The following is a 15,145-nucleotide window of genomic DNA, read 5'->3' on the forward strand; positions in this document are numbered from 1 at the left end:
GCCTGGGCTTTGCTCATGGGCACCCGAGTGGCATGGGCTGTGGATGTGGAAAAGGAGGCTAGGAACGCTGTTGGGATGGCTGGGGCTTCACGTGAGGGATAATGTGACAGACTGGAGTGACTGCAGCGCCTGCGGAAGAGCCGGGAGCAGCGTGTGGAGCGAGGTGTACATCTGATGGCACAGTGGGAGGCTGTGGGGGCAGGGGGAGGAGGTGGAGACAGCTGCTGCTGCTTGGGAGTTGGCTTATAAATGCCCTCTGACTCAGATTTCGGGTAGCACAGCTGAGCATCTTGTGGTTTCACCAACCCCCACATCCCTGCGTTAAACTGGAATTCTCAGACTATGAACCTGCTGTGTTTCCTTAGGCTGTTGGCACTGGCTTAAACCAAGGCGAGAATCCGCGTCTCCAGTACTGTAGGCTTGTGAACACCCTGCAGGGGAGGGGAGGGCTGGGAAAGGGGGCACCAGGTGGGTGAAAGGTAAACAGGCCATGAAAAATTCCTGATATGAAGTGGGTCTGCTCAGTCCTCTTCCTCCCATACTGGCAGGACGTGCCCACTCAGGCTGGACCGGGGATGATGGGCTGCTCTCCGGGTAGTGGGGGTTGAAGGTTATCCTTGTTACTCAGGGGTAAACAATGCCGAGTCAGGCACAGTGGCCGGGCTCAACCAAACAGATTATGCCAGCAGAATTGCGAAGCTTTGCATCGGCTCTGAATCGGAGCCAGCAGGTGGAAGCCGGCCAGGACTAAAGTGTTTTTGGGTTTTGTGGGTGGAGGGAGGCGGGGACAGGAGAGCTGGGTAGCACTAAAACTAACTGTGCTCTGTCGCTGCTGCTCTTGTCGTTGCTGGGGGGATTGCTGCCTCCAGCCTGGTGTCTGCTGTGCCGACGAGCCCTGCTTTGTGCTGCCTGCCTCCCCTGAATTACTGGAACTGCTCCTCTTTCCTCCTGCTACTGTCTTGTCTGTCAGGGGAAATCTTATCCTTTCTTCTTACCTTTATTTTGTAAGAGCTGATGCAGTTCTCTTGCATGGCTGAGTGACGTCACTGTCAGCACAGTAAGCATCAGCAGCCTGGTCACATGCTGACCCAGTCAGTAATGCAGACGGGATAGGAAGGTGGAGGGGCCGAGGGGGGTGGGGGGCTGGATTCTGGACATATGGTAGCCATCCCTTTTGGGGTGCAACTGCTGGTTGCAGGAGCCGTGGCTTCAGAGCGGCACGAGACCTGGCTTGGGGCTTAACGCTTTGGAAAACTCCTGCTTTAAAAAGAAAAAAGCAGCCCTGAACTCTGAAGCTTCTGTTTGTTCTCCATCCGAGCAGACATCCAGGATTCTGAAGAAGCAGTGGCAAGCAGGATGCTCTTCCCTACGTCCACGCAAGAGTCTTCCCGTGGCCTCCCAGACACCAACGATCTGTGCCTTGGCCTGCAGTCCCTCAACCTGACAGGGTGGGACAGACCCTGGAGCACCCAGGACTCTGACACTGCAGCACAAACCAGCACACAGTCCGGTGAGTCTGCTGACACACGCAGCAACAGTTGTTGGATTCTGTGTGGTTTTGGCTGGTTTCAAGCTAACGTGGAGTGATGTGCTTGTGTAACAGGGCGCTGGCGGCAGCTAATGGGGGCTTCTTGAGCCCTGGTGCTTGTGTAATGTGACAGCTGAGTTGGGGAGGCTGTGGCTGCCTGTGCCACAGCCCCCTCTGCTCTGCTGTCAGCTCACTGCAGATGAGAAGTGCCCGGGGTTGTTTTGCTCAGAGCTGTAGTGCTGCTGGAGGAATAACCTCACCGGGAGAGGAGAAATCCTCTTGCTGTGTTTGGAGGGAGTGGGTGGGGGGTGTGGTGTCAGGAGGCTGAACACGCTGGGTAGGACTGAGGCTGAACTTCACTCCAGCAGCCTGAGGAAATCCCTGGTGGCAGGGAGCTCTGCAGGTAGGGGGGTTGTGCTTGCAGAGGGCCCCCCGGTGCCCGACTGCCAAAGTCCTGGCGGACCCGCTTGCCCAACTCTGCTGTGGGGTGTGGTACAGCCAGCACCCAACAACTTCAGCTGGCAGCTCCCCGGCTGGGTGGGAGACTTGGAGGGATCCTTCTCCACTCCCACACTCAACTAGAAATAGCGGGCTGTGCCTGGCAGTGGGCTGCAGGAGATGCAGTGGAATGGCTTCTGGTTTTAAATCTTCTGGTCCAGCGCAAACCTATGTGATGGGCAGGGTGTGGGCTTGCAGCCACGCGCTGCTGGCTGGCGTGCCCTTCCCCCTTGAGTCTGCTTTTGCAGCTGAGATTGGCTGGGGGATTCCAGGGATGCTGGGTGCCTCCCCTGGAGTGATGTGGGGGTCCAGTTAACTGTTTGAGACACCAGCATTCCCTGTAAAATCCCAGGAGAAAGGGGTGCTGCTTGGACAAACTTAATGCATCCTCTCAGCTTGGTGTTGGAGCAGAGGGGTAAAACAGGGAAGAGTTCACTTGCTAGCTTCTGAGGCATGTAAAAACCAGTTTCACAAATGGTGTGTTCACTCAAGTATCAGTCTGTGGAAAGATCTAGTGCTTTGGCAGAGTTTGTGCAAGTACAGCCTGGTTGCTACAGAAACTCATCCCTTTATAGCAGCATGCTGCTGCTTTGTTAAAAGGGGAGTGCATCGCTGCACAGACTTGGGTGACACAGAGGCCCCAGGCATGGAGTTGGTGCTGACAGGAATACAGATAGCTGCTTGGGTGGGAGGAGGAGCTGGGCAGTGGGGTTTGCCTGTGTGGATGTTTGGAGGGGCAAGGGGGTGCTGTCCTGAGCATAGGAGGAGCTGTCTGGGACACAGCTCTGAGTTGCTGCATGAGTTGTAAAACAGAAAAAAAAAAAGTACTAGTGGGGTAGCAGAGTTTGAACAGCTCGATCTGCACAGTTCATTTGAGTTTCTGCATTTAATTTCCACAAGGCTTGGCATGTGGGGCCTGACATAGGCACTTGAGGTCTGCCTGCAGCCCAGCTGTGGTAGCTTTATTAAGCCTTGCTCTGCTCCAGTGAGCAAACCTCCACATGGTCCTGTGGGCTTCCCCTAATGAACCAGGGAATACCACACTCTCCTGCCTGTACTTTCATTGCCAGCTGAGACCTGGAAGGAGGAAGGAGAAACAAGTTAGTGTGCAGTGGGCCGGCCAGGTGCCTCAGAGCTCTGCTCCGAGCCCCTTCTGGCTGTTGGCAGACTGGAGCCCTGCTGTTCCCTGTGTCACAGGATCTTTAATGGATGAAGAGCCCACTTGGAGCAGGTGACATCCCCTGGAGCAACCCTGCTGCTCGCAGCCCTGGCAGTGGGCTCAGCGCACAGCGCGCTGCGGAACGAGGCTGTCACACGTGGAGGCAGCCACTCGGTGCAGATGTCCCAGCTCCACCTGCTCCTCTGTAGGCATCTCCAGAGCTCTCTTGGCCGGCTTCCTGCCAGCCTGCCTTGGCAGAGGCGTGGATGTCTCCGCAGTGCTCCGGCAGGCAGGAGAGCAGTGCTGGCATGAGCCCGAGGAGGGCTCTGTGCCTCGGAGGTTGGGTGGTGGGGTTGGCATGGCCATGCTGGTGGCGGGAATTTATTCCTAAGGGGGTGGAAGGGACTGCTGGTTTCAGGAAGAAAGTTAGGTTGGAGAGGATTTGAAGGTGCTCTGGTGACCTCCCTGCTCATGGAAGGATGTATCTGGTGTCAGGTGCCCCCACTGACTGCAGTGCTTTATGCTGGAGCTCCTGCCTGCCGTAGAGGCCTGGGTAAAGCTGTGGAAAGGATCTTGCCTCAGGCACAGCCCTGGGCTCTGATGATCTGTGCCCACTGGGTGGTTGTGGCAAGTGTGGTAACAGCTGGTGGAAGGTGACACCCAGTGCTGTCTGAAGAGGCCTGTTTTCTGCACTTCTGACTCCTGGTATTCCCATTAGTACACAAAGAGGGTGCCTGGGATGTGAGACCTGCCCAAGTGCACCTGTACTGCTCTGGCAGAGCAGCCTCCGGCCTTCTGTGGCTGTGCAGAGGGTCCAGTGCCCTGTAGCTGGGGGTGTTGTGATCCTGAGACAGTGTTCTCCTTCTCACTCCCACGTTCCCTTTGCAAGTGAGCATCTGGGCCAGGAGTGCTTCACGGTCTGGGCTGTTGTTACTGTCCTGCTCTGAGAGCTGTGGGGATGGTATGTGCTGGCTGGGGAGGTGAAAGGCTCCTGATCCTGTGCATGGCCCTGTATTGCTTCAGCCACCCACACCTACTGTCTCTGTGGGCCCTTAGCCCTTCCTCAGGGCCCTGGAGGAGTGGCAGTGGAGCTCCTTGGGAGCAGAGAGCTTGTAGTTGAGGAGTGTTTTCTGAAAGGTTGTGGAGCACTCTGGGTGGCAGAGAAGTGTCCTGTGTCTGAGAGCTATGTGGGTCTAAGGAGCTGGCAGATGCTGGTGCTTCCAGGTGGCCTGTCCATGGTGTGATGGAAGGAGGGAGGCTATGTTGCTGTGTCTGAGTGCTGCTGAGGCCTGGGAGGCTGCAGCTGGCCTTGGCCCGTGGGGCTGGGGTGTCCATCGGGATGTCCTGCAGGCAGGTGAGGCTGCGGCAGTGCTGGGCTGTGGCTGGACATGGGGGAGGGCTGGCACAGCCAAGAGAAGCTGTTGTGCGTCTGGCACCCGGGCCTTTGGAAGGTTCCAGCAGTGACTCAGCTGTGTGGACCCACGGAGAGGTGGCTGGGAGGGTGGAAATGCAACAAAATAGCTAACAATCAGGCTAAAAATATTGCTAATGTGGTCTCCTGCAGTGCTGTGCTTGAGTACTGATGAGCTGGGACCTCTTCTCCTCCTCGTAGTCCCTGCCAGCAGGGAGCTTCCTGAGCTTGGGAAGGACCTTTGGCTGCAAAGCCTTCTGGTGTCACCTTGTGCTGCCAGGGCGTTGTCACCACACAGCTTGGTGCAGCAGAACAAGTGCCTGCTGATGGCAGGTCAGAGAACAGTGGGGCTGGTTTTTATGCCCCAATCCTGCCTACCCAAAGGGCCGCTGAGCCCCCTGCATCCAGGCAGGTTTATTTGTGAGGAGTTTTCCTTCTGCAGCAGGCCTGTAACGCACGGGGGGTGTGTGCTGAGCTCTGGGGAATGTGCCAGAGGCACTGCTGGTGCCTGGAGAGGCTCTCTGGAGGCAGTGGCTGCTGCAGGCTCGAGCTGCTGGCACTTTCTGGCTGTAGGATTGAGCTGCTGTCTCACAGCAGGCGAAGTGTCTCAAACCCTCTGCTGCCACTAGATCTGTCAGGCTGGAAATACTTCAGCTAGTCCCAGCAACCTGCTCTGTGACCTGGGGAGGGACTTGTGCAGGAAACTGGCCTTTAACACTTCCACTCCTGCCGTTGTGTATTTCTTGAGGCAGCATTTCCCTGTCTTCAGCCTCCCAGCAGGCGGACACGTGTGCCGAGATCTTGGAGTTGAGAGGCAAGGGGGGGTTAAGACGCAGCGAGGTAGAGCTGCCCTTGATGGTATCCTTTACCTTCACTGCCCTGTTTCTCAAGGGGTGCAAGCAAACAGGGTCTCGATCCAGTTTTTGCCTGGAGAACAGCAGCGCACAGCAGGTCTGTGCGCAGATTTTGGGTCTCCCTGCCTGGCTTTCAGCCTGCGTGCCAGTTGCTTGGTCTGGCTGGTCTGTCCTGCCCTACATTGGAAGCTGTCCCTATGTGGGACAACAGACTTGCCCATGGGGAAATCATCCTAAAACCAGTCTGTTAATACCAAGTCTGCAATGCTAACCTGGGAGTGTTTTTAGCAGGATCAAGTCTTCTGGAGAGGATGTTGGGCTGTCCAGGTGAGCCCAGCAGTGAACTCTTTCTGATGGAGCACCTTGCTGTATCTGCCTCTGCTTGTTGTGTGACCCTAAAGCTGTCTAAAGATTTGAGCTTTTCCTTGGATTTGCTCTTGAGACTGCAGCTCCAGCCTCATCTGTGCCCTCTGCGGGGTGGCTGCTGCTGTCTCATTCTCCAGCCTGCAAGGTTGCAGCTCCTGTCGCTCTGGTTCTGGGGAAATGGCCCATGGTAGGAAAATGCTGCTGAATCTTCCCAGCTCTTGGCTCTTGTGCTTCCCAGAGCACAGCAACTCATTTCTGCAATATGTTTGCTTATCTGTAGTTGCTCAAAATCTACTAGGCTGGAGCTGCAGGCAGTCTGTTGTGTGTTGCCTGGCAGATAGTGAGGCCTCAGAGCACGAATCTCTCTGAAGTTTTCAAGGCAAAACCCCGTCTGAAAGATGAAAGAAAAGACCTGTTGCACAGGAAGAATGGTTGTTGTCATGGTCTTCTTGCCTTTCTTGATAACAGCAGGAGGGATTCATAAGCTGCTCCCTGAGGTCAGGCTGTTTTCAGAGCGTCCTCAAATGCTGTGTGTGGTGGAGGGCACCTGAGCCCCCCCAGGGGAGAGTTGCTCCTCAGCCTGGGATGGCTGTTTATAAATACAGCATGGCAGTCACTGGCTTTCCTTGAGCTGCTGGTTTGAGTGCTTGGATGCAGAGCTTGGGGCAGAGGATTTGGGTCTGCAGTTCTCCATCTGTTTAATTTGCTGCTTGGCTAACCAGTGCCAAGCTCCATAGATCGCTCCTTTGTGCACGTCCAGGTTCTCTCCCTGCTGTCTTTCCTGCTGTCTTTTGGACAAGTGGTTTCAGAAGACCTAGGTGTGTCTTTGGCTCCTGTTTATTTCTGCTTGACTGTGTGTAAATCCTTCTCCTTATGCTAGAGGAAGATTCCAGAGGCTCATCCTGATGGAGATCTCAGTGTCTGGACAACAGTAGGTTGGCATCAGAATATTCAAGGACTTTCTTGCTCTGTAATGAAAGGGGTATTTTGGGTGTGGGGGGAGAGTGCTTCACCTGAGTGAGACTTCTTTTTCATTTAAGCCTGAGAATGCCTAGAAAACTTGGGGAAAGTTTGTTGTGCTGCTGTGGTGAGCAGGGAAGGGCAACTCCTGCCGACCTCGGAGCTGTGCCTGGTTCAAGAAAACATGTATCCAGAGTTTCTGAATGACATGTTCAGAGTGTAGTAATGGAAGCACAGATGTGGTGGTGGTGTTGCTTCCTTTGTGAAGGTTGTGGATGATAACAGTGGAAGGGCACAAAGCTGGGAGCTGGTTTGACTCTCTGGATCTCCTGCTTGGTGCTGGTATTCCAGGAGTACCTGAGACAGCCTTACTAGATGCTTGTCCCATGCCATCCTAGTGCTTGTAGTGCTTTTCTAAGGATTTATTCGATGTGGGTACTTAATGGGCACTTGTTCCTTGAATGTGTTTCAGTAAGAGCTGCTCAGTGGGCTGGTTCCTCAGTGCTTGGCTCCCGTGCTGCGGAGTGGGAAGCGGGGAAGCACTTAATAGCTGCACACTGCTCATGTGACGGTGGTATTTGATCCTTAAGAGAATAAAATATGTATCAAATAAGTAAAAGAAGTATCAAACCTGAGCTTGCAATTGGTTTCTAATGGAAGTTGCTCTCAATCCGACTCTTACAGCTTCCATTTGAGCAAGTTCTCCTAAAACAGATTTATTTTTATCTGTGCTGATGCTGTAAAACAGAAGATGCAAATAGAGGAGGAACAAGAAACCAACCAGCATCTCTGCCTGTATCCAGCCAGAACTGAAGTGTCAGGGCAGCTCCAGTCCTGTGCTGGAGGCAGCTTGATGGGAGTAGGCATGTACCACTCAAAGTGGTCCCCTTGACACTTCTGTCAGGGAGGGATGTTTGATTGTGGCATCTGGAGCAGCCCTGTGGCACTGTCCAGTGGTGATTTGGAGAACATTTCTCTTGTCTCACTCTGGAATTTGAGCCTTAAAAGGCATGCTCCTGTCCAAGGAGAGCATTGGAGTTGCTATTCAGTGGGTCTGAACTGCCCCAGACAATTCCTGGTTTAGTCTTTCCTGTGATTGATATTGGAGGTAGCAGCAGGGAGAGTGGTTTAGTGTGTGCAAGGCCTGGCCTGGAGTAGGATTCATCCCCAAAATTGGACCAGTCAAATGAGAGGAGAGGTATTCCTCCAGCCCTTGCACTACTAAGCATCTGAACAGTGGATGTGACGGCTCCTTGCTGAGCAGAGCTGACCCAAAAATGGTCAGTGGAGTGGAGTGCAGCTCCACCAGGAGCATGGGCACACTCTGGAAGAAGCCTTGAATGTGTTCTTGACTCTGTGCCTTTACTGTGAACTCCACAGCACATGCTGACATGAGTGCTTCTGCATGGAGCTGGGTAGGGAACAGGTTTTGTACCTGCTCTCCAGTGTGCCTGTAGCAGAGGCTTGTGGGCCCTCTGCAGTGCCCTTGGCAGGCTGGGGTCTTTAGGGTAACTCCAGTTGGAAGGGATCTCTCGAGGTTTTCCAGTTCAGCTCTTGATCAGAACCGGGTAGGAAAGCTGCTGGAGGGCGGCAGAAATAATGTAGCCCAAGGGGGCTCCAGGAGCTAAATTCAGCCTTTGGTTCCCACAAAAACATCCTTTTAAGTGGGTGCCTCCCCTGAGCTGGCTCGGATGATGATCCCCTTCTGAAGGATGCTGTGGTCCTTGGGCTGTCACTGCACACGGAGGCTGAGTGGTGCTGCTGTAGGGCTGGGGCTCTGGGCAAGGTATCTCCAGCCAGGGTTGCACCTTCTATCCACATCTCTGAGCTTGCTCCCCCAATGCTGGTCCCTTAGACAATGACAAAACAGCTGAATCACAGGTGCTGTCTGTGCTGCTGCCAGCGCAGAGGCTGTGCTCGGGCACAGCAGCTGGTGCCACACATTTGAGATGGCTGTGGGGACGTGCCAGCTCCCTCCTTGCACCTCGGCCTGGTTTTCTCCCCAAGAGTGTGGAGGGGTAGGTGGGGCAAACTCCCAAGCTGTCATGCTAAGGGCTGCAGACCTCTGGAGGGTAACTGGGAGCCTGCAGGCAGCAGGGTTTGGGAGTGCCAGTCTAGCAGTGGCTTTATGCCAGCTGAAGGCCTCAGTGACGCTTGTGTGCCATTTCCCAAAGAAAATTGAGTTTGGGTCTAAAGTCTGTCTTTTTTTTCCTGTTGTTTTTCCTTCACTGTAGCCTGCAGAGGGGTCTGGCCAACACCTTGCCCTCTTCTAGAGAGTCCCCCTTCTAAAGGTGGAATACTGGCCTTGACACCCCCAAACTGTGGTGCAGCTGAGGATGAGTCACTCACCCTTGTTACTGAGTCAGGTAACACACAGCACAGTTTGCACCCTAGATGTTGTGGCAGATAATTGAGAGGAGTTTGGTACTTAAGTATAGAAGTGTTTGTTCTAAAGGCTTGTGAAGCTGAAGGTTGTTGTGCAGAATTTGACCTGAATATGTTGGCTTTTAAATCTCTCTGGGAATGATACATGTTAAAACCTGCTGTATTTCAGTGTTCTCATCTCTTTAAAGACAGCTGTGGTTGTGGCAGCCTGCTTAGTGAATGCAATTACCTGGGCACTTGTAATCCTGAATTGCATTTTAGCTGTCTTTTCTGATTTTTATATTTACCTTGGGCAGCTGTTTTCCCTTCCTAGAAACACACAGGAGTAAATTCTCTGCCTCAGGAAGCTGTGAGCCTTGTTGTCAGCTGGGTCCAGTGCTCTCAGATGTTAATGCAATAATCTTCTGCTTGTTCCCAGTTACGCTGCTGTTTCCATTTTTTCAGGGCAAGTGACTTAACATGTTGGTGCCAGAACCAAGAATAGACCTCAGGTGTCCTGACTCTAATTCTGTGGTTCAGCTGTGGGATCATGCTGCCTTTTTTTATTCCCCTGCCCCCTTCTTAGCAAACCAGAAATAGCTGCCCAAATATCTTCAGTTTTTCTTCGTCCCAAATATGAAGCATCTGTGAGGGCAGAGGTTCCTCTTTTGTAGTTCAGAAAAAAATGGGCTGTGCTGTAGGTCCTACTTTAGATGGTGGTTGCTGCTGGTTTGATTACATCTGCAGTCTGGGAGCTGCTTTTCTCTAGAGCTGGTAGTTGGCTCAAGACTACTGGGGCTTCTGTGGTGATACAGCTTGGAGAGGACTGTGTGACTTGGTCTTCACATGGCCCCTCTAATAACAGCACTGACTGTGTTTTTTTCAGTGGAGTAATGGGAATATAATGAAACTTGGAGGATTTGAGCTGGGCAGATCCTCTAGATGTATCCAATGTGTTGCTCTGGTGAGCTCTAGGACTATAAGGACTCAGTTCCCTCTAGCTCTGGGCCTTGTCCCATGGCTGCTCTACTTAAGAGGAAGAAATTTCTGTGCCACTGCTCTTGGTGCAGCTTTTCCTTGGGTTTTTTGCGCCCCTGAAAGAGTTTGGTAAGCAGGGAGAATCCCTTGTCTGCCTTCCCTGTGCCAAGCAAATCCTGTCCCTGTTCTGTGTGCTCCAGCCCCACATCTGCCACTGCAGCTGCTGCTGGCCCTGTTCCAGTCAATGTTCCTGTGCTGTGGCTGTGTGGGCTCTTTTTGGGCAGCTCCAGGTCCCACAGCTCCAGGTAAGAAGTGCTGAAATTTAGGATTAAGACTGGAATGTTGGTCAGCCCTTCCCTGCCATGAGCTTTGAGCTGCTTGGTGGTTGTGTGTGAGGAGGGTAAGCTCACCCTGGCAGCTTGTCTGGCTGTGTGTCACTGCTGAACTGCTGCTGTAGGAGGTGGTTGAGGTGCCCATTTGCTTTTCAGACATACAAATGGTTCTCTTGCCGTGGAGTTTCTCAGTGTCTGTAGGAGGTGCTGCTTTTTGGCTGACTAAAACATTCAGCTTGCTCCCACCCCACCAGGGCAGAGCTTGGCTGGGTGGTAAAAACTGCAGACGAGCTGTTTTTCTGGAATTGTAGCAGGCTATTGTTTAGGACATTAGTTGTTTTTTTTTTTAACTTTACAAGCTTATTTGATGCATGACAAAAGAAAGTGCACTCTATTCAGTCTCCAGGGCCTCAGTCACACTGCTTATCCCCTCTGCTGCCCTGCCCCAAATGTGTAGATGGTGCTGCAGCCTCTGGGCTTGGCAGATGTCACTGAAACCTGGCTCTTCTGCCTTATTTCTCCTGGCAAGGAGCATTCCTGTGGGGAGATCCAGGCAGACAGGTGGACTTCTAGCCTGTGGTGGATGCAGGGGGGGTGGGTCTTGACAGCTTGCCGTCCTTCTTGTGCTGAGCAATGTTCCTCTGCCTAACCTAGCTGGAGGTGACCCTCCAAAGGCCTTGCTCAGACAAGTCCTGGACTCTTCAAAGTAGTCTTTTTCCAGCCCTGCAGTGAGTTTCTAAAGGCTGGAACATGTCTCCAGAGCATAACTTCTAAAAGAGCGTATGCTCCCCTGGCCCTGGGGCCACGGCCAGTGCAGAGTCTGCGGGTGCCAGACACGGCTGGCAGCTGAAGGACTGGCCCTGGCAAACTGCTCCTGCAACAGGACTTCTTGGCCCACTCTCCATCTGTCTCCTGACTCTGAGGGGTGTGGCAAATGCTGTTCTCAGCCATGGGGGAGCTCCCACTGATGCTCTGAGCGTGGAGAAAGAACTTGAGTGGCAGGACCTGGGCAGCTGCTGGATAAGAGGGATTTTTGCTCTGGGCAGAAGTTACTAGTTATATCCAGTTTATGGATAATTTGACTAAAGTGATGCACCAGGGAGTGAAAAGCATCAGCACTGATAGTATGTGCTGTTGGCTGGGTGGTCTCCCAGAGAGCTGAGACGAAGCATTTTGTTCAAAGGGCACTTCAGAGGTGGCTGAGGTTCTGGTCAGCTCTGTCAGGTGTAAACTCAGTGGATGCTCCATGTGAAATATCCGGATGTGGCACTTGTGCTCCGGTCCAGCTGGCAAGGTGGTGATTGGTCAAAGGTTGAACTCTATTTTGGAGGTCTTTTCCTTCACCTAAATGATCCTGTTGCTCTTAAGCTGTTATCCAAGGCAATGAACTGTCATTTGTCATCACATAGTGTTTATTTTCCCAGAGCCTTTCTTTCCCTGAGCTGCTAGCACCAGCAATCCTTGGGGCTCATCTTTACATTCATCTCTTTCAGAATGGGCATGGGCAAAGCTATCAGGAAGGTCTAAATATCAAATGGCTGTAAATTACAGTGTGCAGTGAAGAACTGTGTGCTCCAAGGTCCTGGGCAGGTGCTGGAGATCTTAAATTGCATGTCTTGACAAGTGGATGGAATAGTAAAAGTTGTTCTTAGTGCTTGGATTTTGCATCTTGCTGTTGGGACACCTTCCCAGAGTATGCTCTGAATTGCATCTTGTGATGGTGGAGCAATCTGCTTGAGGTGGGATAAACTCATGTTCAGTGGCTGGTAATGGGATTTGAAGGATAATTTGGGGTCTACAGGTGTAGAGTTGACTTCAAGAGTTGAAGCTACCACTGTGGGCTCAGTGTAGTTGCTTGTTTCTGTCAGGTGTCTGGCTCAGGTGTGATGGGTCTGAGAGTCTTGAGAGCGCTCCCCTGAGCTTTAGGGGCCTTGGGGTGATGCAGGAGTAATGGTATCCAAACAGCAGTCACTAGGGAAAGCTCAGCTAAGGAAGAGGAGTAGTTTGAAAAATGCTCCTTCTCCAGGGAACAGCCTGTGTGGCCAGGACCTGGCAGTGTCATGTGGTGTCAGGGCTGTTCTACAGAGCTCAAACCTGCCAGTGCTGGGCTGGCATGCCCAGAGATGGAGCAGAGCGCGCTGGCTCCGCATCAGGCATTAGAGCTGCAGCAGTGAGTCAAAAGTCAGTGCCCAGATTCTATTAAAAGCTCCTTTTCTGCTGTCCCCTGCAGAGGAGCATTGCCATGTGCTTCCCTTGCTGCATTGAGCAGAGGCAGGAAAAGTTCCAGAAGCTCTTGCTGTGTGAGTGATGAATAGGAGCCACATTGACCCCTGAGTTAAAATTTCCCCTCTAGGTGTGAAAAACATTTCTTTGCACTCATGTTCTTTTCTTACCCTGAGAAGTTCCATGGTATTTACTTTTTCACTTTGGGACTTGCAGGGATGCTCTTGTCTCCAGGAATTGCTGATGCATCTTGCATGTGTGTTGGGAGTGATTTTTATTTTTTTTTTTCCCCTTACAAGAGCTGTATACTTGGAAGGGGAGACAAGGTCAGCTCCCCAGGAAGTGTGGCCCCAATGCTTTGAAGGCTTTTTTTAGGTGGGCAGGCTGTGTTGGGCTCTTGTGCCCCATTCCTCAGGAGGGGTTTGGTGGGCTGGAGCAGGGAGTTAGAGCAGGATGCCTTTGGGATGGTGCTGAGGAATAAGATCTGAGTGTCTCATGCAGGTGTTTCCTAGGCTACCTGCACAGACTGGTGTTAGGGCACACAGCCTGGTCACTGAGCAAGGATAAAAGTGGAAATGCTGAGTTTGGCTCATGGCTTTTCGTCCCAATGTCCCTGTGGGTGGCTGTGGGTACCAGGTGAATCTGAGTCAGGTCCACTGGGGTGGTGTGGGGTCTCCCATGAGCTCATTTTGTCCTGCAGAGTGTGTAACCAAGTGCTGCTGGTGCAGAGCTGTCAAAGCTGCTGGACTGGGTAGAATCTATCCATGTTAACAGCAGGATGTCAGCACTTCCAGGACACGAGGTTAGGATTGGGGCAGTTGAAGCTGGCAGGGTTTTATGCGCTGGTAAATGCCCAGACAGTAGAGCCTTTTAAAGGCCAGTAATGCTGCCACTTCAGTGTACTTATACTGGTCTTACTGGTTTTGTAGCTGCTGTGAGAGCTGAGAAATCCTGGGAGAAATGTGTATGTGGTGGCAGAGATGAGGATAACATAAATGGGGCAGAGTAGCTGGACCCTGTAATGCCACTGGAAGCTCCTGATGAGCCTCAAACCCTTGCTGTGGCATCCTAAATGGAGTTCTGGTTCTACATCTCTGCCAACCAGGAGATGCAGGGCAGGGCAGCATTATCTGGTAGCAGTCTGCCTGGCATGAGCTGCTCCAGGTCTCTGGAATGCTGTGCAGCTAGGGTCAGCGTAGGGCTGCCGGCATTCCAAACCCACGGTCCTCACTGGCTGGGGAAGGAGGAGGGTGTCAGCGCGGGAGCGTTTGTTGGCAGCAAGGCTTTGGCTGTGGGATCAGCTGCTTTGCTTTGCCTCTTGTGCTGTTTAGTGACTAATCAGATTTTGGAGCCTGTTGGACAGATTCAGCTGTCTCCCCAGAACAATACGCCGGCTGTATTTTTAAACACATCACGTGGCTTCAGAGAAGTCGGCAGAGCAGCGAGTGCGGCTTGCCGGGGCTGGGAGATGCTGTGCCCTGCTTGGAGCTGTGACTAGGAGGGAGCATCTCCTCCCTGGCTGTGTCACATTGCCTCGGTCCCAGGGCTGCTGCTGCCCGGGCTCTGCCCAGGTAAGGACTGCTGGGCTGGCCAGTATTTTCCTGTGGCTGCAGGGCTGGGTTTGAGCACAGGTGCTGCCTGTCCAGGAGAGCAAAAGGCAGAAGGTCTCCGTCTCACTGTGGTCAGAGGTGAGTTCCTAGTTCCATGATGCAGCCAAAACAGGGGAATTTCACAAGGATAAGGCTCTGCAAATGTGGGAAGATACTGTGACTGTTGCTGATGGCTCTGCTTTGAGTTGAGGGAGATGCTTCAAGTAAAGGACCCACCTATACCTGTGTGACTTCATAGATTGGGGTGGTGAGGTTTTTCCCCAGGTGTGGGACTGAAGATGCCAGCTTCCCTGCAGGTGTGCCATTGTAGAATGCAGCTTGGGATAGGTACATCTCAGCATCTCGCCTCCATGGTGCTCAGCAGCTCTCCCTGGCGCTGACACCACGCTGTCCTAGTGTCTGACCGTGGTGCACTCGAGCACGATGGTGTTGGTGCTCTCCTGGTTTGGCTGCTGGTTTGGATTATTAATCCTCATCTGCGTAGGAGCTGCTGAAAATCTGGGTTAAAACCTTGTGGTTCAGCTTGCTGAGATCAGGTGGGGCTTGGAGGATCTCGAGTGGATCCCAAATTTGCTTTGCTGAAGACAGAAAGCTTCAGGGCAAGCTGCCTTGTTTTGCAGCCTGTGAATAATTAAAACCATTTCTGAATGCTTTGCTCTTTTCACTTGGTTCGGGTACACATTCAGCTTGCTGAGACTTGCTGTTTTTGAATAGGCTGGCTGGTGTTGTGCCCCTGTGGGATCCCTGCCCTACATTCCCTCTCCTTGTGGGTGGCAGCTGCCCCCACATTACTGACCAGGATGTGACTTTATGACCTTTGGATGGCCTGGACCTCTGCTCAGAAGCAGCTCTCTTTGTAGGG

General features: G+C 52.7%; 1 protein-coding gene across 4 annotated transcripts in view; it reads left to right on the plus strand.

Annotated features, from left to right (window-relative positions):
* CPEB1 (cytoplasmic polyadenylation element binding protein 1) overlaps positions 1 to 15,145 on the plus strand; it is a 37,913-nt gene that overhangs the window by 13,545 nt on the left and 9,223 nt on the right. For 3 of the 4 annotated variants that reach the window (XM_088063311.1, XM_014251036.2, XM_088063312.1), the window contains one exon: positions 1,322 to 1,510. In XM_088063311.1, coding sequence (XP_087919437.1) covers positions 1,322 to 1,510 — 189 coding nt within the window. Of the gene's footprint in view, positions 1 to 854; positions 1,058 to 1,321; positions 1,511 to 15,145 lie in introns of those variants that run through there. The other variant, XM_088063313.1, reaches the window with a different exon arrangement.

This window comes from Pseudopodoces humilis, chromosome 16, assembly GCF_049639895.1.
Source record: "Pseudopodoces humilis isolate 2021_Gansu_Grassland_sample_001 chromosome 16, ASM4963989v1, whole genome shotgun sequence".
NCBI lineage: Eukaryota > Metazoa > Chordata > Aves > Passeriformes > Paridae > Pseudopodoces > Pseudopodoces humilis.